The 21,475-nt window shown below is 37.6% G+C and overlaps 1 protein-coding gene across 4 annotated transcripts in view; it reads right to left on the bottom strand.

The window, feature by feature from the left end:
* Positions 1-21,475, bottom strand: part of MAN2A1 (mannosidase alpha class 2A member 1) — a 103,257-nt gene that overhangs the window by 80,918 nt on the left and 864 nt on the right. For 2 of the 4 annotated variants that reach the window (XR_005630345.1, XM_039733420.1), the window contains exons 2-3: positions 9,482-9,742; positions 2,192-2,336 (exon numbers count right to left, since the gene is read on the bottom strand). Coding sequence is in view for 3 of the 4 variants with exons in the window: in XM_039733420.1 (XP_039589354.1) it covers positions 2,192-2,336; positions 9,482-9,742 (406 nt within the window). In the remaining variant the exon portion in view is untranslated. Of the gene's footprint in view, positions 1-2,191; positions 2,337-7,429; positions 7,742-9,481; positions 9,743-21,308; positions 21,430-21,475 lie in introns of those variants that run through there. The other 2 variants (XM_039733422.1, XM_039733421.1) reach the window with 2 other exon arrangements.

Raw genomic sequence — 21,475 nt, 5'->3', positions numbered from 1 at the left:
GGCTGACAATCTTGCCAGCCCTGATCTAAGTTCTCCCCTTTGCATTTCAGCTGCCTCCTGCACTTCAGGCAGCCACAAAACACTACAGATGAAGCAGTGAGAGCCAACATAAGAGCTCTGCCAGCACAGTAGGTTATAGCTTGCTCCTTAATCTGCTCCTGATAGAATTGCCACCTATCTATGATAGCTATAATCTCACACAACAACCAAACTTCTCTCCATTGTTTAAGACATGCTACTGAGGTGCTCAAATCTTTATCAACTGCCAGCAACTAAAGCAATTGTGCCACCACTGATCAAAACTCTGAAGGAGACCCACTCTCAACCCATTTCCCAAAAGGGAAACACTTTAGCTACTGCAGAGAGAAGCACAAAGATCCCAAGTTTGCAGGTCACAGTTAAATTCACACAGAAGCAGTTAACCCAGTTTTAGCATCACAAAGTGTTTCAGAGCATTGGCACATTCAGTCATCTTCCAAAAAAGAAGGTGGAACTTAAACCCACCATCATCCCTACTGATTGCGTTTCACAGATGCACAGACTGACTTGCATGGAAAGGACCATGCAATTTCTAGCCCCACACTATGGACAGGGATGCCACCCCCTAGACAAAGTTATTTCAAGGCCCTTTCTTTGCCTTTGAGCTACACATTCTCAGTAGTATAACTGGTTATATGAGAAGTGAAAGAGGAAGTAGCTTCAGATGGGAAAACATAAAATCTAATGAGAATTTGAAGCTTCTTCAGCTAATATAGTTATACCTTTACTGACCCCATTTCTTGGTAAATATCTTTCACATATATTGAAATCACTAGAACCGGCAGTAAAATTACCTCATTACTTGAATAGACACTGGTGAAGTATTACCAAATCTCTTCACAGGTTACCTCAGGAGATTTCCCTGCATCTCCTAAACTTCATGTGCCTGAAAGTTACCTCAGCCTACACTGTGCACAAGGTTTTTGTTCAATTCAGGTAAAGACATTCCAGGAGGGCAGATGTGACACCAGGCCAATGGCCTCTAGTGAACTGTCCTGTACCAGCTAGGATGTGATCCCAACAGCTTCAGCAGAAAAAAGGGAGACAGATAAACTCCACAGACCATTCTAGTAGACCCAAGAGAACGAGAACCTCTGTATATTGCCTTAGGATTGCTTTGATTCCCAAAGCTGCTTGTTTCAAGGGAAGTCTTTAGGAGAACTACAACCAGAGAGGAAATAAACGGACACAAGTACAAAGATAGTTCAATAAATAGGCAGAGCTAGGTCTATACTGTGATTATTTGCTCTGAATATTTCTACCATATCCATACTACATAAATTTACCTGTCATAACTGCACAGTAATATAGTAATTCCACATTCCAGCATACATTTTCTTTGAAAAAGCTATATACATGCAAATAAAAGACATTTATGTTTAAACCTTCACTCAGATCCACAGTACTTTATACAACAAATTTGAGTTTAGAGAGGTATACAGTAGTAAAATTTAATATCACTTGAATTGTGGCTTTCTATGACAATAACCAGTGCTACCACATCTCATGGTCAGTATACATGTATCAGGACCACAGTGTAGCAGTATAATTCACTTCTTGGTAAATTTTACCAAGAAGTCATTCCAAAATAAAGGAACACTTCTCCATTTTGTTTATTACACTGTAAACGTACTTGGGTGGAAATGAAATTACATAGATATACCTAGATTTCTGTTTAACTCTAGACTTTTCACTATCCCACTATAGGTTGGGGGTGTGCACAAAAAAAAAGTGAAGAAAGTGTCAAAAAATTCAGATTTGCCATTGTCACATCTTCTAAAAGCACATTTTTTTAGCACAGGCTGAGGACTACATATCTGTGACAGTCCAGAAAATCAAAATAAGAATTGATGGTATTTAATGCAGCAATGTATAAACTGAATGTGTTACCAGAAATTCACACTTTTCAATATCAACACTGAAGTTCTGCTCCAGTTAATAAATTCAGCAGACATACAACTTGTATCATAGCAGTTGTCATTGGAAGTCAATGACACTTAAATCATACAACTGTTTCACTGCCTTGCTAGACTTGAGTCTAACATATTAACTGGTAGGCTTCAAAAAAAACCCCAAATCTTAACAGAAATGGCAATGCATTTCCTAATTCAAAAGTCTCTAGATACTCAAATCAATTCAGTTAACATAATACCTGGATCATTATGTGAGTGAGGCACAACAAAAACTTGAAGTGGTTCGCTGTCCCATTCATTTTCATTGTATGTGATATCAAATCCTTGTTTCCAAACGCCACCATCTGGATTATCAAAAGGAAGAATGTCGTAGACATCCAGCATCTAAAAAAGAAAAATTAAAGGAATATAAAACATGAATTAACAGAAACAGTTCTGCTATTAAAAAACAAAGCTGTTTTCACCTAAAATGGAACAGCTTGTTCATTACAGACAGAAGGATGATGTGCCAAAGGAATAGAAAACTGACAAATGAGAGCAAGTTTCAAATCACGCTAGGACACCCAAGACACAGCTGCCAGGAGAGGAGCATTTGGAAGGCTCCTGTTCTGAGAAAACTGACATTGATTAGATAAACAGTAGGATTAAGAGCCTTAAGTCACAAAAATTATGGCAGCAGCTCACAATGGTATTGGGGAGGGGAGTATGAAGAGGATTATACAGAATAACACAGTACAGTAAACACAGGAATGCAGGAAACAAAGGAAATAAACTGAGCAAGAAGAAATGACACCATGAGAGAGATAGAGGCAAACATCAAAATCACAAAAAGACACTGACAGAAGCTATCAACAAAAATGTTGATAACTACAGCCAACTGCTATAACAAAGCTTCTTGTACGTTTCCTGTTCCCCAGTACATTAATTGTACAAGTAAGGATATATTTCACTTGTCCATGCAAATAAAAAGGTTACAGATAAATAAAGCAACTCTAGAATTAATGTAACAAGTTCCTATGAAACTTAGGGAACACCATACAGCTTCAAAGAGAGTCTACTAATATGAGATCCAAGAAAATTTTTTTGTAAGGCTCTGGTTTGCTTTTAAGAAAGAAGATAACATACAAACATGAATTGACATCAGACAATCAATTCCTGGCACTCTAGTTTTATAACTAAACTTTAATCAGTTCCAAACCCATGTTAGAATACAATTGTACGCCTGACAAACTTTCTACAAAAACCAGTTCATCTACACGAACAAAGGACTAGCAGTCATTCACTACTTCAACACCACAACAGTTAAACCTTCCCAGTGGTAAGGTGCTTTCTGTCCTGCTAGAAAAACTTTAAAAAACTACAGACATCTGAAATAAATATTAAGAAATTTGCAAGGCCTAAATTGCAAAGCCTAAAGAAATTAAGGCTTTGCAATAGTTGACTTTGGCCTCTACCCAGCTGATCTCTCATTTTTCCTCATCACAGGGAGAAATATAAAATATGATGGATGAAGATAAAAACAGGGAGATCACTTACCAATTTTCATTACAGGAAAAACAGACCTGACTTTGGGAACATTAAATTAATCCGTTGCCTTTTAAAATACAGTTGGATAGTGAGAGATAAGTCCATAATGTTTCCTCTCTGTCGTTCTCTCCTTCTTACATGTTTTGCCTTCTCCAGCATGGGAGCCACAGCACAAGACACAGCACATCAGGAACTCCTCCAGTGAGGATCCCCCCCACAGGCTTCAGTTTCTCCTGAAAATATCCACCTATTCTGGCAAGATCAGGTTTCAGGGAGACTCTTTCTCCACTATGGTCTTCCCAAACTGCTCCAGTGACTAGAATGCCTTCTCTGCTTCCTTGATCAAGGACCATGGTGTTCACAGGATGGTTTGTCCCCCATTTTTGGCCTTTAGACTGTCAGGCAGCATTTTACCCTTTCTTAAAACCCATTCTGCCAGAGGTACTGACTTGCTTTGCTGATGGAGACTGTATCCTGTGGTGGGTCTGGAGCTGTGTCTGGCACAGGGCAGGACTGGCCTCTCCTCACAGGTACTGGAGACCCTCACTGCCAACACCTGGACATCTCCTCCCAGAGCATTCCACCCTCAGCTCTGTGAAATACTTACTTAAGAACAGTCAATAAAATATATATTAATCATATAGTCTTCACAAACTTCATCTACATTGACAAAAAATCCCCAACATTTCCTATACTAAAATCAAAGTGACATAAAAATCCTGAGAAAGGGAATTTTTTACACACACCCACATACAAGGTAAATCTGCACTCCTTGCCCTTTCACCTCACCAGAACAACAAAAGAATCCCCACAGTTGTTTCACTCTGGCAATGTTCAGTCCAAGTCTTGGGCATACCATTCGCTATCTCTTAATCCTCAAGAATAAGGAAGAGCAGTGGGTTGACCTTGGATGGGTTGGAATCTGACAGCCAGAAAAGGTCAATCCACTACAGGCCTTTAGCTTAAGGTATAAAGGAAATTAAGTAATGTAAGACGGGAATGCAACTCAGCAACCCTACATCTAGCAGGGCCTCACTGGTCCTGCAGCATGCCCTAGACACCTAAAACCTGTGAGGGATTCCACGTACACCAGGCATCTATGGCCTGTATGAGATGGTCTTGTCACATCACTGGTCCCCCAGGATTGCTTCGAACTTTGGACAATATTGATTAGTGAAAAACACAGGTGCAATACTTGAAGATCTGTTCATTCTGTACTGTCAGCTTGAAGGGCCCAAATAAGGTTTATGCTGAAGTTGGCCAGCCTAATAGCATATATTCTAAATACACTATTAGGCTGATTTATATATTAGATAAATAATAAATAATACATATTTTATATAACATAGATAATATTATTTCTAAATACACTATTTTCTAAAACCTGAGTTTGAAGAACTGTAATTTTTTCTCTGCAACACAATGTTCTGAAGAAAATGTAAGTGCATATTTTATAAATTTGCCACTTAACAATGAATGGCCTTAATACTGATAAGCTCTTTGGACATTCCAACCATGAAAATATGATTTGATGAAAAAGTAGTAATTAATTGAATTGCACACATTCCTATGAATTTTTTCTTATGGATGCAGTCTGAATTTAACAAGCAACTTTCTGCACTCTTCAAGTTGCAAAATTTTACAGTCTTACCATTCATATTTTTTTTCCCCTGACATCTACAACTTTACAGCTACTTCAAACCAAGCTGATATGACTATGAGCTCAAGAGACAGAAACTGCTATTCAGGTCTTGGAGTCCCTGACCCATCATCTAGAGATGCTTGCTGCCCTGGAAAGGTATAAATCCTGGGTATTGCAGAGGAACTACTGAAGCTTGTCCAAATCAATGGCTACTATCCCTTGTTATACTTCCATGTGGGTATCAGTGATACTGCCAGAAGCAACACAGACTGCATAAAAACTTGACTACAGAATTCTGCAGTTAATCAAGGTGAAAAGGTCACTGGTATCCACCAGTGAGGGGGATAAGAGTATAAGAGGAGGACACTGCTAGTATAGATAAATAATTGGCCTCGGAGTTGGTGTTTCAGGTTCTCTGACCCTGTTTTCAGATCTGTGTCTGCTTGGGAGAGAAGAAATCCAGCTAAGGACAACAGAGGTACCTTTTCCAGGAAAACAGCAGAACTATTAAGGAGCTTCTGGCTACGAATAAAAGAAGACTGACAGAATCAACAGCAGCCCTGTGAGGGAGCAGTTGTCAGGAATGATGTCACATGGAAGGATTTTCAAAAAAATATAAGAAATCAATAAAACTGGGCCACCTCCAACATTTGTAGATATGGAAGGAAGTACCCACAAGGCGCAATCACACAGAAATCCCCAAAATCCTTCCTGGGACATCAGCATGCTGGGGTGCCTCTCCGAAGGCATCCTGGCCTGTATCAGAGATAATGAGGCCAGCATAACCAGGGAAGTAATTGTCTCTTCTTGAAACAGGGCCAGCTCAGGGAATACCTAAACTAATGAGACATATCTAAGCCAATGGGCCCTGGTGGGATGCACCCATGAGTGCTGGCTTTTGTCACTGCAAGGCCAAACTTAAAAGGCTTTGAAGGATTGTGGTGATTAGGAGAAATGCCCAAAGACTGAAGGAAAGCAACATCACTCCTGTCTTCAAGAATGACAAGAAGGAGCACCCAGGAAACGAAAGGCAGAGAATGCAGAGAAGGTGGAGCCAGTCTCTTTCCAGGGGTGCCCAGAGACAGTATCAGAGGTGATGGGCACACACTGAAGGCTCCTCCTGAATATTAGAAAAGCTTTTTCCCTGTGAAGGTAATCAAGTACAGGTTGCCCAGTCAGCAACCTGGACATGATCCATGACACCTGACTCTTGGAAGCCCTGCTTGAGCAGGTGATTGGACCAGATGACACCCAGAGTTCCCTGGCAACCTCAACCATTCAGATTCAAAGGTTAATTAAAAGCAGTTTAAAAAAAAAAAAAAAAGATCAAAAGCTTCCACTGAAATCAACTAAAGCCAGATCAGGCTGAAAGGCAAAAGAGGTTAAAGAAAGCATTTCATGGAGATATTTTAGATCCACATCTAAGTATTAAATACTGATATAGCAAAAAAGGACTTCTTATAAACAGTAGACATAGAAATTCAAAAAGGATGCTGTCTGTCTTCATTGTGTCTGCTTCAGAAGACAGCCATTTGCTACAAGCTTTTTATTAAAACACTGGGAAGGCCATCGGGTGTCTTTTTTCTGTATGGGCTTATCCTTTCTCTGTACTGAAGGACTCAAACTGCTGAAATTATATAAATCTCATGAAAACATCATAACATCTTAACAGTGAATACTAAACTACTGCTCAGAAGAAATAAAAGCTTATATTGTGTCTCTTCAAACCACCTTTTCAAAGAGTGATTCATGTCTCATTTTTGAAAAGAGTAACATTACTAAGCCTGATATTAGATGCTTTAGTAGCTGAAATGGACAAGAGGAGGAGACACCTCATTGTATTATTTAAAAGACCTTCCAGCTCAGCATGATGGCTATTGAGAACTCCATCTCCTCTGAGCACAAATGCCAGATACTTCTTGAACTACCAAACTGAAAAAGCATCAGGTCATATCCATATTTAATCCAGTCATCTTCATTTTTGTGTGTACCTGTCTCTATTATTTATCTTTTGGGGAAAAAGTACACATTAATCTTTTACCTGACTTAAATTATAGCATTCTCAAGTCAGCTTTATTTTCAGTTTCCAATTGTTACAGTTTTCTACCAACTTACAAACAGCACAAGTAGCAGGTAAACAATTTCTTGATTTATAATTCCTCCATTAAATAAACATCCTTCAGCTGTCCCATACAAGAATCCTTTGGTCTCATGTTGTTAGCAACCTGGTTTTTCTGTTTTATGAAATCACATGTCTTTGAGTAGCAAATCTAGCAATCACAAGGTTTTTTAATCCTTATTCAAATACCTTCTTACAATGGTTTCTCCATTATGGGAGACTATAATCAACTTCCATGATTTATTCAGTGAAGACTCTTTTGCCTTCATTCTGTTAAGCGGTGTTTGTTTGTTTTTTTTAATCCAAACATTTAATCTCACCTATATTAGCTCTTAGTATTTTCTAGTCCCTCATACATCCACCTGAGACACAAACATGGGAGAAGTAATGCAAAAAAATGTGGGTTTAAGTTAACGTTTACATACAGCAGCAATTAATACATATCTCTTTCAAAAAGTGCTCAAAATAATTATTGAAAATGTGTCAAAACAATTAACTGAGCATGCAGAATACATCAGGATTGGTAAAGTATTAAATAGTAAAACTGTTTTTAGTTTTACTATTTAGATCAGTGATTTAGATCAGCTTGTTAACATGGTGCTAGAGGAATTCTGCTAAAGTCAAGGTCTTAGATTCCATAACTGAAAAATGCAGTTCAGACTCACAGGATGGGAAACTAACTGTGTACAGAAGCATATTAAAGTGACTTAATGTTGGCAGTGAATAGCCTGCTGAGCAGGGGGTGCAATGCAATGACATGGAGAACATTAAAGCCCTCCCTGCACAAGGAAGAAAGGAAAATGTGAACAGGGGAATAGTGTGTTTGCTTCTTATGTACATGCAAATGTACATAAAAGTAAAGAAAATTATCCAAAAGCAGTATAGCTACAACAGACTCCCATAACATAGGTAGTAGGTAGCTGGGTGATAGCAGGTGTATATTCTTATATTCTGCATGGGTGAAGCAAAAAACAAAGACCAGTTTTAGAAAACATGTTTTACCTTCCAGTCATAACAGGTTAACATGCCCAAGAATTTAAGACATGTTTTATCTCAAAATTCATTTACTAAAACTTATTTTTAATGCACATAACCAAGTACATCACCTAACATGATAACAGATTGTAAAATGAATTACCTGTTAATAATCCACTAACTTGAAAGCCTGTAACCACAGCTCCAGATGTTTCACTTCCCTGCACAGAAGTCTTAACAAATATCAGACACACAAAGAGGTGTTCAGACATTGCCTTTGAAAAGTCTACTTTCTCTTTAAAAGACATTAAGGTAGTGCCTATCCCTGAAGAGTTTAAAAGTATAAATCATGATACATCAGAGGTTACAATTGTTCTAATATGTGTACTTATTTGTCTGAAGTCCACTGTCTTTCTCCTGCAATAGAAATACTTCAAATTCTAAAATGAGAAAGCTGGACTTCAAAATTTAATCTTTGCTTTAGAGTACTATGAATATTTATAATACTCCCACAAGACTCACAAAAACAGTACAGATCACAAACTTCACAGAGTATTCTCAGTGCTCCTGAATCACTCCATTAAAACTGAATATATGAGTCCATGAACTCAGAAGCATCACCAGAAAGCCAAATAAATTCAACTTGAAGTGTTTGACTTTAAAAACTTCAACCTCCACAGTTTATGCCAAGCAGTCAACATGGTGTATGTTCCTCCTTTCAGATCAAAATGTCTATACAAACTGGAGACACACAGGAAATGCTGAAATACAGAAATGACATTCAAAAGGGTACACAGAACCCACAATTTTTTTGAAATTAGTAATCGTTGAACATTCTTTATCTCCCCATCCACCTTTGTCTACATACATCCCTAAAAGTAAAATCTATTTAAACCAAGCCTATCCACTATTTCCAGTTTATTTTTTATCAGTTTTAGAAGAGTTTGGGAAACTGAAAGAAACTCTCAAATAAATTGTTTCCAAAGAAGTGGTGGGACAATAATCACCATGAGTTTTTTTTATTTTTTACAAAAGACTTTTAAGCTTTCTCAAATGTTGGCTCTTGATAATCATTACTCAATTTTCAGAGAACTTTTTAAAAAAGATATAAAGGAACAGTTTCATAACATCTGTTAAACACAGCAGTCACTTCAACAATTCTATTATGTCTTAGTACCAAGATTTTTGCAGCAACTTGACATTTTCAGAATTAAACACATAGTGACAGCTGAAACTCCAGCAGAATCAGAAAGGCATACTGCTTACCTGTACACCTGAACTGTGACTTCCACTTTTTGAAGCAAACAAACAATCCTCAGAATCAACTGCAAGCAAAACTGAAGCAGAAGGGAACAGCTCAGAAACAGATCCTGGACCGAAGTTTACAGCTTCTGGATTTTTTTGTCCATCCTTTACTGATTCACTCAGATTGATCACAGAATCGCGTATGTTTGAAATAATCTCATTATTTTCTGCCAACAGGCGCTCTAAATGATCTATTTTTTCTTGCAATATTGAAAGCTGGCCCTGGGAGAGAGAAAAAAAAGTCAAGTTTATTTATTTCTCAGAAAAATTCTTGGGTCTTGATAGACCCAAAAAACCCCAACAACAACAAAAAAATTCACAATAGTGTGTGATCATAGAGAAAATTGAAATATATATTTTACATTTTATATAAAGACAAACTAATAAAGAATTGATGCAAAACACAGAACTTCCTCTTTTCAGTACAAGAGAAAGTAACAAAAATAGAAAGAGAAAAATGTATGATACATTTTTCCTCTGTGAACTTGAATTCACAGCACAAAATTAGGCAGGGATACAAAGATACTCTTTAAAGTCTCACAGTGTCAAGTAGCAATTATATCTAATTCAACTTTTTTCACATCTTTCATTTCCAAAAATCTGATATTTTCATTTATCAGAACATCAAACAGAAAGCTATTTTTTACAAGTCAGTCACATCATGATGGGATTAAGAGGATATTGTTAACATTTCAGGTTTTATTCCTACACATGTAAAATACAAATACCACCTTTCTGATTTTCAACAAAAGTTGGAGAGAAATCAACAAAAGAACTTCATGGGCATAAGCAATCCCTTCACAGCTTGATCACAGGAATAATCTGTATAATTGGACCATTACAATCATCAAGAAAATCCTGTAAAAGAGAGATCAAGCTAATGGCATTTTCAGTCAGAAGGTCACCTCCAATTGCCAAACAACAGGATTTTGTAGATATTCTAGAGAGCTCCACAAGAGTAAGGCTGCAGAACAACACCAGTGTGAATTGAAAAAGTCAACACATCTTCCAGTGCAACTTGCAAGGAAGAGAGAGATCCTGCAAAGCAATTTAATCACTGTATCTAATCACGGTATTGCTGGGATGCAGGAGGTAGCACAGCCAATCAAGACACCCCAAAATGCTACCACCCTCTCATGTACTAGCCACTCCTACCAAATTATTTGAGGGATGCTTTTTATCAGGCATCAATGTGCTAGCTTTTACAGAATCAAAAAGGCCAGATTATTTAATATGACCTTAGGGATATCTATCATCGTTAACAGCAATTTCTTAATTTGCTCAGAATTACTTAAATGTAACAAGAAGTGACAAAAGAACAAAAAAAAAAACAAACAGTCCCTTTCTATTATTAAAACTGAATTCAGATCTGAAAATATACAACACATGATTAGATATTTTTGCAAGTCATAACAGCAAAACCTGCTTCAGTTTCAGGCATCTACATTTTACCACTACATTCAACACAAATACCATTGATTCTGCAGACAGCTACTCTGTGACTTATGATTTTAATGATTTTTTCCTAGCACCACTGCCTTATTTTCTTAGGACTGTAGCATAATATTAGAAACAACATCTGTACATGGACACTTTTCCCTTTCAACTGTAATATACTTGAAATATTTTCCTTTTTCTTTTCAGCAACTGTAGTTTGTAAAAGATTAGGTCTCCTTCTAAATTGAAGTGTACATTCTTTCAAATTCTCTTGGTTTTGCAAAGTCCTCAGGAATGAAAAAAATTTTAAAAAAAATCCCTTACCAAGAGTTACCAATCATGTTTTTGGATTCTAAACTGTCATTACTATAATTCTACCTTTATGGAAGTTCTTTGTAATTTTCAGACAATATGTTTTAGTATTTTTTTAATGCTATTGGTTTGTCTCTGTGTTTTATGGGCTGTGTTAAGTGCTGATGCGCTGCTTGTTATTTCTGCTTCTTAGATTGATACATCCTGAAAACAGTAACAGGTTTTAAAATGCAACACAGGCAGACAGCTACCATTTCCAAAAAAGACAAAAATATATTTTGACGACAGAACTAGATTCAGCTAAATGAGATGTAGGAGCAACATCCTAGAATCCCAACAGTTTAAAGATAAATTCTAAAAACTTATAAAACTGAGGAACTGAAAACAAGAAGAAATCAATATGTAGATGATGGAATACTGGAAAGAAAAAAAAATAAACAGACTGTAGTCCCATGCCACCTGGTGGCACAAAAGAAACAACTAGACTAAAATCTTTCAAATATTATGTTAAAGATACTGCATACACATTTCTATGTAAAATTAGTGTGTTCCCTTTCAATACCTGTAATGTTTTGAAAGTAAGAAGGGCTTCTCTACATGAAGCCTAATAGCCTATTATGCCACTCAATCTAAAAATAACATATTTAAAACAATACTTGATAGGGGCTTTTCAGGCTGCCCAACAGAGGCTCTTTAATTAATAAGAAATTACAGTACAACTACCATCCATACAAATCATTCTCAGCTTCACTGCATATGACTACTGTTCAGAGATATCAAGCATGCAAGCAGCTAAAGTACTGCTCACACCTATCCCACCACTATCAACACTGTCTCTACAACTGTAAAGTCAGACAACTATTTAATTTTTTTTTTCTCATTCATGTAAGCTGTAGAAGTATTTTACACCTTCTTCCACAAAAAGAGTTTCACATTGTTTAGCCTATGAACTACCTGGTCAGAGAATACACCACCAATCTGGTCTATATCATCTAGCCAATTATATGGTCTTCAGGAAAACAAACAAACAAAAAAAAATATAAAAACCTCATAAAATAAGTGCTTGATTGATGCTTCCACTGGCATATACTATCAGTCTCTAGAAGACAGATATAAACATCCTCCAAATTTGGAGGTCACATTATATTTCATACATTTAAGACATATCTTTCATTTAACTTATTATACGTTAAACCTTGAAAAATCTGTAACAATTCTACCAGTTTACTGTTTATTATTTGACAAAATATTTTTCTTTGTAAACCAAGTTCTCAGTCTACAAATAGCAATTTGTTACCAGGTGACCTTCAAACATCAACAACTTCATATGTTGCTACATACACCCAGCAATAATTTGTAAGCTGCAAGATTTCAGCCTACCTAGTCCACTTATTTTCAGAAGTCTGCTAAAGTATGTTACTTTAACTTTGGAGGTAGATCTTCTGTTATTTGGAGAAAGAAATCCTTACAAAGACCTCCCACTGTGCAGCCTAACAGAAGACACAAATATGGAAAAGTCTGCTTTCTTTTCTGGAGACTGTAAGATATATCATGCCTCTCTTCTAAACATGTTATGTGCCAGCTCAACTTGAATGCAAAACATGAAATAAAAAAAGCTACAGTTTAGAACATGTAACCAAGACCTCATGCAATACCCAAGTTAAAACCACAGGAAATCAAATTTTTTAGATAATCAAAATTTTGTTTTGTTGTGAAATGTCAGATCCATGAGAATTAACTTTAAGAAACAGCAGTGTCTCAGACTAGAAATGGATCCCAGCCTTCATTCAGTATGAAAATAATTCGTATCAGGAATCCATTCTCAAGGTGAAAATGTCACATGGATCCCAGTTATGCAAAGGTAGGTCTATTTTCATTGCACATTCACCTTTTCTTCTTATTCATTTTAAACAGATAGTGCCTATTCAATAGTAAAATTATTTTAAAATATGAGCAGAATATGGAAAACACTGCAAACTGCTCAAAACAATGAATTTAACAGGTGAAAATAAATTTAATTTCAACACTTTTAAAGGAATGCAGCTGTCTTCAAATATCAAGGCCAAACAGTATCAAACTGAAGTTACCCTAAAGCTGTTTTATCTTATTAATTACTAGTAAGAGACCTTATCTCACCAGAATAAACAGATTAGAACCATGTTACAGGGGACACTAAACAGGTCTAATTAAAAGACAAAACACGGAGATCCTTGCCATTACTAAAACCATATTTCAACAGTATTCTTTTAAATTAAAATTTCAATTTTTCCACACCTCAGAAGGTTAGCAGGGAGATTTTGTAAAGTTTTTTTAACCTGAGTGGAGATGCACCAATTTTACATTTAGCAATTCTGTCTGAAACGTTGGGTTCTGCATGGCTTTGTAGATACTGAATAGCAAAACTTTAGTACGTACACTAGTCATAAATGTTAGCAGAACTATACCTGACTTCCCAGCATCAGGTGTTCTCAGAAAAGAAGCAACCTTGATCCAAGACTTTGAGAAATGCCTAACTGCACCAAAAATTGGAGATACATGAAGTATAACCTAGTACAAGTGAACAACATTAAAGGATGCTCTGTTAATCTACATACTTGTTTTAACATAGGGACACTAAAAGTAATGCAGATCACTTGGCCTACACAACCAGTTAAAAAGTTTGTAATAACTTTGGCATAAGTTTCTTTCTTTCATTTTTCTCTGTCTTTATATATTGGTGAATGTGTAAATAATTTATTTTTTTTTTAACAATAAAGCCAATCCTTCTGTTACTTCACAGTATAGGAAGCACTTCTACAAGAAGTGCAAAGTGCCAGTACATCTACTGAAAGTAGCTACAGCTGCTTTGGTAGGAGAATGTCGGCACATGAGCAGCACACCTGTTCATCACCCCTGTGATTAAACTGGGTTGGACTCAACCAACGAAATTGTCTCATGTGAAGGCAACGCAGATGCACACACCTTCCACCCTTTTGGAACAAGAAGTGTCCACACCTGTTAGCTGCCCTGAGAAAACTGCCACTATCACCACATGAATCAGCTACACAAATAGCTCCTTATGCTTCAGTCACTCGGAACCCCTTCAGCAGTTTTCATGCCCCAAATACTCCAGAGCAGCCTGCTTTCCCACTGCCCTCTGCTTGTCCTCCTCTGTTTGCTCCTTCCTGACACCAGTCTGATTTGCAGCAAGGACTCTCCAGAAAGGAGCACAGTGACACCCAACACATGGAGGGAAGCCCAGTAACACGAGAGTCCAACATGTTTCATTCTGAGGAAGTAGAGAGTGCTCAGTTTCTCCTATCTAAACATTGTACATTGCAGAAAATATGCTTGTTGGAATTTTCATTTCCTGAGTGAATGCGCACTCCTTCTCTAAATGCAGTGGCTTTCAACAGACCACTAGTGATCACTTCATCAGGAAATGACATCTAGCTCAAATAATTGAAGAGCGAGTATGACAGGGTCACAGACGAAATCACATAGAAACAGGTAGGCAGAGGAGAAATCCAGATTAGAGACTTCTGATGTTATGTTAGCTGGAATTTGGTTATTTGCATCCAGACTCAGCCAGCAACCACTGAGTGCTGGGTTCAAAACAAGCCAGAACCCGTTCCCTTTCTCGCCCACATGAAGAAAAAGGAGACCACAAAGTAGCTGCCAGTGTCCTGTATAAGAGGCTCTGGTGTACCAAAGAACTGTGGTGAAGAAAGTGGAGCACCACAATAGACAGAGCTCCCCAAAGGATGTGTAATTTGAGGTGATTGCCTATACACATTCACTACAGTAAGCAGTGAGGAAGCAAAGACTCATTTTCATCCTAACAGTTTTCTGCACCAGTCCTGTCAGTGACTATATCCAGAAACATCTCTAGAAATCATGAGCTATCTTTGCCAAAATCTTGATATAAACTCTGATGAGATGCCAGCTTATCAAGATGGTAGCACCAGGAGGCATTCTTTGTTCACTCTCAGAGCACTGCACAGCAAACAGAACATACTAAATTTGCAATTAAACGTTCACCTCCTGCACAGAAAAAACAAGTAGGTAAAAGTTAAAAATGTAACCCAATGTACCATCAAAGCTTAATATTTGAGTACACTGTTTTAGCATGTATTCTCTTTGCAAGGCAGGATACAGAACAAGAAACAAGCATACAATGTATCAGTTAAAGGACAAATCAAGGTTTGAAGGCTTTGCTGATACATGAAGAGGGCTTATGTGCATTTGTGACAATGAAAAGAACATAAGAAACCTTGTTAGTAATTTCCTACCCTTAAAGTACTATTCTAAGAAAGCTCACTTTACAGAGGCACTGGAAATTTTCTGAATTAAATAACTACAAAGTCTGTTCTCTTAAGAGAATGAAAAAGTTCTGATCCAAAGATGCAACAGCCTGACAAATAGATTTTAAGAAGCTGATAGACTTTCACATTTTGCTTTATCACCAGAGACAGCAATAACAGAATGTTTAATGTACTATTACACTAGACTTATGTTTCATGCCATTTACAGAGACAAATATAAGGCATATTGTTAGGGACTAGTTTTGACACCATCATCAGTGACCTGAAGGCAAGGAAAAAAGAGATCCAGAAATTTTCAGTTTAAAGTCAATTAAACAGAAAAATATTCACTACTACTGTTACTGATACATTTTATGTTCATCTGTTGATTCTCCTCCCCACCCTATGTTGAATCTTTATTTAAATGTCTAGCTGTACAAAAGTGAAGCACAACTTACCTGCCATTAAGAGCAGGAATTTTAAAAATGGTTCTTTTCATTCAAACAAGACAAAACTTAATGTGTTAGACAAAGAAAAGCTTAAGTAAGAACAAACTAGAAAACCTCTCTCTGTTAGTTTATACCATTAAGTTAGACAATGACTCTACGTAGTAGAAGGATGTGCGCAATTATAGTTAAGAGTTACTGTTTTGTAGACTATGTATTCTGTAAAATACATTTTGCTCAACATTTCACATTTAAAGACTGTAATTGAAGGAGACTAATAACTTCTGTTTGACTGTTGCTTAGCCAGAACTTAACCCAAAATGTGGAAACAAAAAAAAAAAAATACACTCTGTGAACATTAGGAAAACAAAGACTTTTTACTGACCTGTAATTATGTACACAAAGGCAGCTGCTTCTCCTTTGCAAAGTACTAGAAACTCAGCAGAAGTAATCCTAGATTTTCATTATTTGCACGCAAGATCATTTCAATGACATACAAAGGCTTTTAGATTGTGAAGTTACTGAGTGTTTTTAATAGGAATTTGATTACTTTTAAATAAGTCAACATGTTTCAAAAACAGAAAAATTGATTCCTTCTGTGGATTTCTTCACTCAGCTCTCAATCTCCTCTGATGTAAAACTCATATGAATGCTAGTAAGTCACTGTGCCCATAGTTTTTCAGTGCTCAGAGGTCAAAAAATGAGTACTGCAAAATTATGCACAACCTTAATTACCACTATTCACATTTTAGACAGACAAACATTTCCTAAAGTACCTGACCAGACTGCTTCCAATACTTCTACAAACAGAAGTCCTGTTCCTTGTTGCACAAGGAACAAAAGGTCAAAAAGCTCCCAGATGAGCTCTTGAAAACACACTAGCTACTAAGAATATACAACATCAAAACACATGTATTCATACTGCATGTCACTAATTGATTTCAGCTACTTCACTATGGCAAGGCATACAGTGAAGGTGCAGTTGGAAAAGGTGTGTAAAGTGTATCTGTGGGTCATGGCACCTACAGCCCAGTGGGGACTCAGGGCTAACTGAAGGCAGAGCTGCCTTACAGCAGGACAAGGGCTACTTCAGCAGAACCCTGGAGTAAAGCTCACCACACAGATCAGAGAACTCCAGTGTTTCTGCCATGTATTTGGTCCTAATTTCCTGCCACTACTGCTCCACCCTATTGTGAGTCATACTTTGGCCAGGTGGTACTACTGTCAAATTATTGGCTAACTCAGATTAAATAACACCCCATAAAGAAACAACCACCACCTGTGATATTTATGCTGAAGTATCTGATGCATTGTGTAGATGCCTTGAAAGCATGAATCCAACAAGAATCATTAGCAGTACCAACTGACAGAACACTTAATGATTTGCTGGAAGGACACAGGAAAAAAAAAAAGGCAAAAACATAAATTTTTAAAAAAAAAGCAAGCCAACTACTTATGATCACCTCTCTTTGATGCAGTGCAATTGGTGAGTTCATAAAAGCAGTTAACACACATGAGATCAGAGTATGCTTAAAATAATGGTGGTCAAAGAGAGACGTGAGGGAAAAACACAGAGGGGGCAAGGAGATCTTATTCAAATAACAGCTGTTTAGGAAAAAGAAAACGGTAAGCATAGTAGCTGCTGTATGTTTCTGCTTTGTCTTTTAATAAAGTTCAAAGAAAATAAAAAAGACAAAATTAAGCATTCCTTGGTGCTGGTCTATTTACCTGCCAGAATCACTGCAGTCTTGACTTTCTGAAAATGTATTTCCAGAAACAACATTTAACACAGTGCAGCGATATTGTCCCATAAAAGCTAAACCAGGCCATGTGAAAAAGTGGTTAGAGAAAAAGTTCAAGTTCAAAGCATTACCTATCAGATAGTGACAGAGGATGATTCAATGTGATGCTGTTTTCCCCTTGCTTAGCCATAAAATTCACTAAAAATTAACTTTCCTACATAAAGAGCATATATTTCTCATGCAAGACACTACTACAAACAAACCCTCCACTTTTTTTTTCCATTTTTTTTTAATTGGACTTTAAGTGTGTGTCATGCATGCTCAGGTGAGACCCTTATTTTGATTTAGAATCAAAATAAACAGTCCACAAGCCATTACACTATTTTTATTCTTCTATACGAGTCCAAAATCCAGAATAGATTAGTATGGGTATATCAGTATATGTAATTCATCTATATACAATAATACAAGTTCTGTAAGATAAGCTGCTCATGGATGTCTTCACAGACTTGATTTGAATGTAGATTTCACTTAGCAGTTATCAATTTAGCCTACACATCACTCATACACGACATTTGCTGCACAGGCAATGTCATAGGACTAAACACCACTTTGAGACCTCCTCAACTCTGCAGTCACACAAGATTTCTGAGAGACTATTATATTATTGCTAATAAAAACAATACACTCAGCTCTTTTTTGACTATATTAAATTAGAAGAATTTTACACAATAATCTGTACAGACAACTGGTACAATAATAACCTAAAAATGCACCTAAGGCCCTCCCTACACCTTGAGCTAGTCTCTGCACAATGCTGTAATATGGTTCCTAGTCTTGAGACAAAACACTAGGGCTCATCATATTCTGATATGTGTCCTGAGACAGGAGAATCCCATGGCTAGGAACAGGCTCAGATAAAGACTGTGATATGGTCATCACCAGAATAATACACACCTGACAAACAGGCAGGAACCACAAAGATACCTGCAGGAATTACAGAGGAGAGGTCAGTAAGCCTTGATCTACATGTATTATAGGTACTTATTTTTCCCCAAATCAACAGTAGCTGCCATTCTATAGCAACATAGAACATCTTCTGCATTGTGATTTAAATGCACCACCAATGATGACAAGGCTATAAATCACTTTAGCTAAAGTTTTATTATAGTTGCCTTGATGCCATCCTAGCATAGATAGGTGTGACAAAAACCCACAGTGAAACCAACTACTGATGCCAGCTTTTTCAACACAAACACCAGAAAAGTGGACTGCTACGTCCCAAGCCTGACCATGCGTTCTGTTTTGTACCACAGCAAAAAGCATTTAAATACTTGGTCAAAGAGAACATAAAGCCATCTGTCTATGAATATTTATCCATCTTGGAAACTCTTGCCCACAAATTATTTCTGCAAGACATTTTTGTGTCTTGAACTCTCAAACTGGTAAGCAAGTTCTGTGAGGACACTCTCTTGACCCCATTGGCCTACACTGAGAAGCCTAGAAGAGGACTGAGTCTGATGCAAGCTACCTTGAGACCACACAAAGAGAAGACACCTTGCTTTGGAAAAAACGTGGTAATGAAAATGGAGCAGCAGCTCTAATAATTTATTTTACTACTGGCACTAGATACCATGACACTTTAGGTGAATACAGCTCAACAGACACCACCAACTGAAAAATCCCATCTCTTGTTGTGGTAGAATTCAAACAGAATATCTAGAGAGCAAATACTTGTAAGCTAAACAAGGCACTGCTTCCAGAACTACCCACTTCTCTAAGCTAATTGTAAGCCACGTAGGTCAGAAAGAACAAACTAATCAATGTGCAACTTCCGGGACATGAAAGGTGATGTGTGCTGTTACCAGAGCTGCACAGAGAAACAGCAAAGCATGTTGCCAAATCAGAGAGGTATGAAGTGAAACAAACCAACAACATCTGAAAGAAACAAAAAAATCTTAATTCCTTTTTCTAAGCTAAAAAATTCTGACTTTAGTCATCGGAAAAGAAAATGCATTCTTAAATCGACAGTCTGCTGCCATAGTTTTTTCAACCAAAAATAGCCTGAAGGTTTTACATCTGTGGCTAGTTTCACTTAGTGTACTTTGAGCTCTAGCAACGCTGCACTGACACAAACAACTTTCTGTCAGCTGAGGTGGTAGTACTAAAGTGTTTCTTTCATATATTTCTAAACTCTGAAAGCATTTGCTGGGTGTCAGAGATTTCACATTTGTAACAAAGTGAAACATTTTAATTTCATCTGTAACTTCCTCAAAAGACAAAGCAGTAAGAAAGAAAAAAGGTAACTGTTTTACCCAAAGGAAGGACCAGTGAAAGGCAGAAGTTTTTCCAGTGAGAATCAGAAGCTTCAAAGAAATCTAGGCATGGAAAAGACAAAAAGAGTAAACACTGACAGACTATTCTAGAAGATCAAGGGGAGGGAGGAGGATGAAAGGAGAAACGTTTGTCTCCAGCTGACTACACCATCTAGAAGGAATAGGCCTGAAAACAGATCAAGGTACCAAGCCCATGGTCAGACCATGTTACACCTCTGACCAGGATTACACTGTAGGACAAGAACAGACAACTGCAAGACACTGACAATGGAAGACAAAACACATCTCATAAATCTTCCTTGTTCACTCAAGTATTTAAACCAAAAATCTAACACTAAAAATAAAAACCAGCACCTATGGATGAGCTTTCCTATTCTATACTTTAATACATATCTGTATTAAACTCAGCTGGCTGAATAATAAAACATTAAGTGATTTCCTCACATAAGACACTGCCCATATCCCCAAAGCAGGGATCTTGTACTTGTTACTTGTAGCTGTTACAAGAGTGGCATTTGCCATTACCCTCCTGCTGGAGTTACACATTGAACAGACACAGCTGCTGTAGCCAGCCTTGTCTTGCTCCTCTTCTCTTCCTCTTGCAAAAACTGAAGGCTGATCCCTGAACTGTAACTTGAAGGAATAAAGGCAGAACTGATCTCCTCACTTTCTTTACATTTAAGTCAAGGTTTTTGTCTTTACTATTAAATAATTATATCAATTATTACTTTTGCATTGAATGAAACAAGAGTGGTTCTAACAGAGAGATAATTATTACTTTTTAACTTAGTTTTTAGAATTAATTTATTTACTTGAAGTCTCACTCCAGTACTAAAGCATACTTTCATTCGGTTTGTTTCCAATAAAAGTAAAAGTACAGTGCAAGCACAAATAAGATATAACTTTGTATTCTGTGCTGGGGTTCTGCTGGGTTTTTTTGTCTATAAGAACACACAGCTGTGTATAGCCAGCAGGTTTGTGTCGTTCTGCACAGCAAACCACGTCCTCTCTGAAATTCATGTTTCTTCTCACGGGCAAACATTGATAATGAGAACAGGATCACGACACACAGCTTTTAAACTTATCTGCCACGCAGCGAACACAGGAAAGTGAAGAACTGCAGAACAGCGTCGTTTAATCATGAGGAGCAGCCCAGTCAGCCAGCTACGGCTCCAAAGCAGGGCTCAGCGGAAAGGAAAGCAGCCACCAAGTCAACATTTCCCTAAATCTACCTGTTGTTGACACGGCTGAAGTCCCGAGTTGTCTCTCGTCGTCCTGCCCGCGCACACCCCGCTCCGCCACCCGCGGAGCCGCCCCAGCAGCAGCGCGGCCCCGTCCCGTCCCGCCGGACCCCGGCTGTGCCCGCTCCCGCCGCAGCCCCGCGCCGGGCCGGCACCAG

The sequence above is a fragment of the Passer montanus genome, unplaced genomic scaffold (genome assembly GCF_014805655.1).
Source record: "Passer montanus isolate IOZ18808 unplaced genomic scaffold, ASM1480565v1 scaffold87, whole genome shotgun sequence".
Classification (NCBI taxonomy): domain Eukaryota; kingdom Metazoa; phylum Chordata; class Aves; order Passeriformes; family Passeridae; genus Passer; species Passer montanus.
This window is presented reverse-complemented; position numbering and strand designations above follow the sequence as displayed.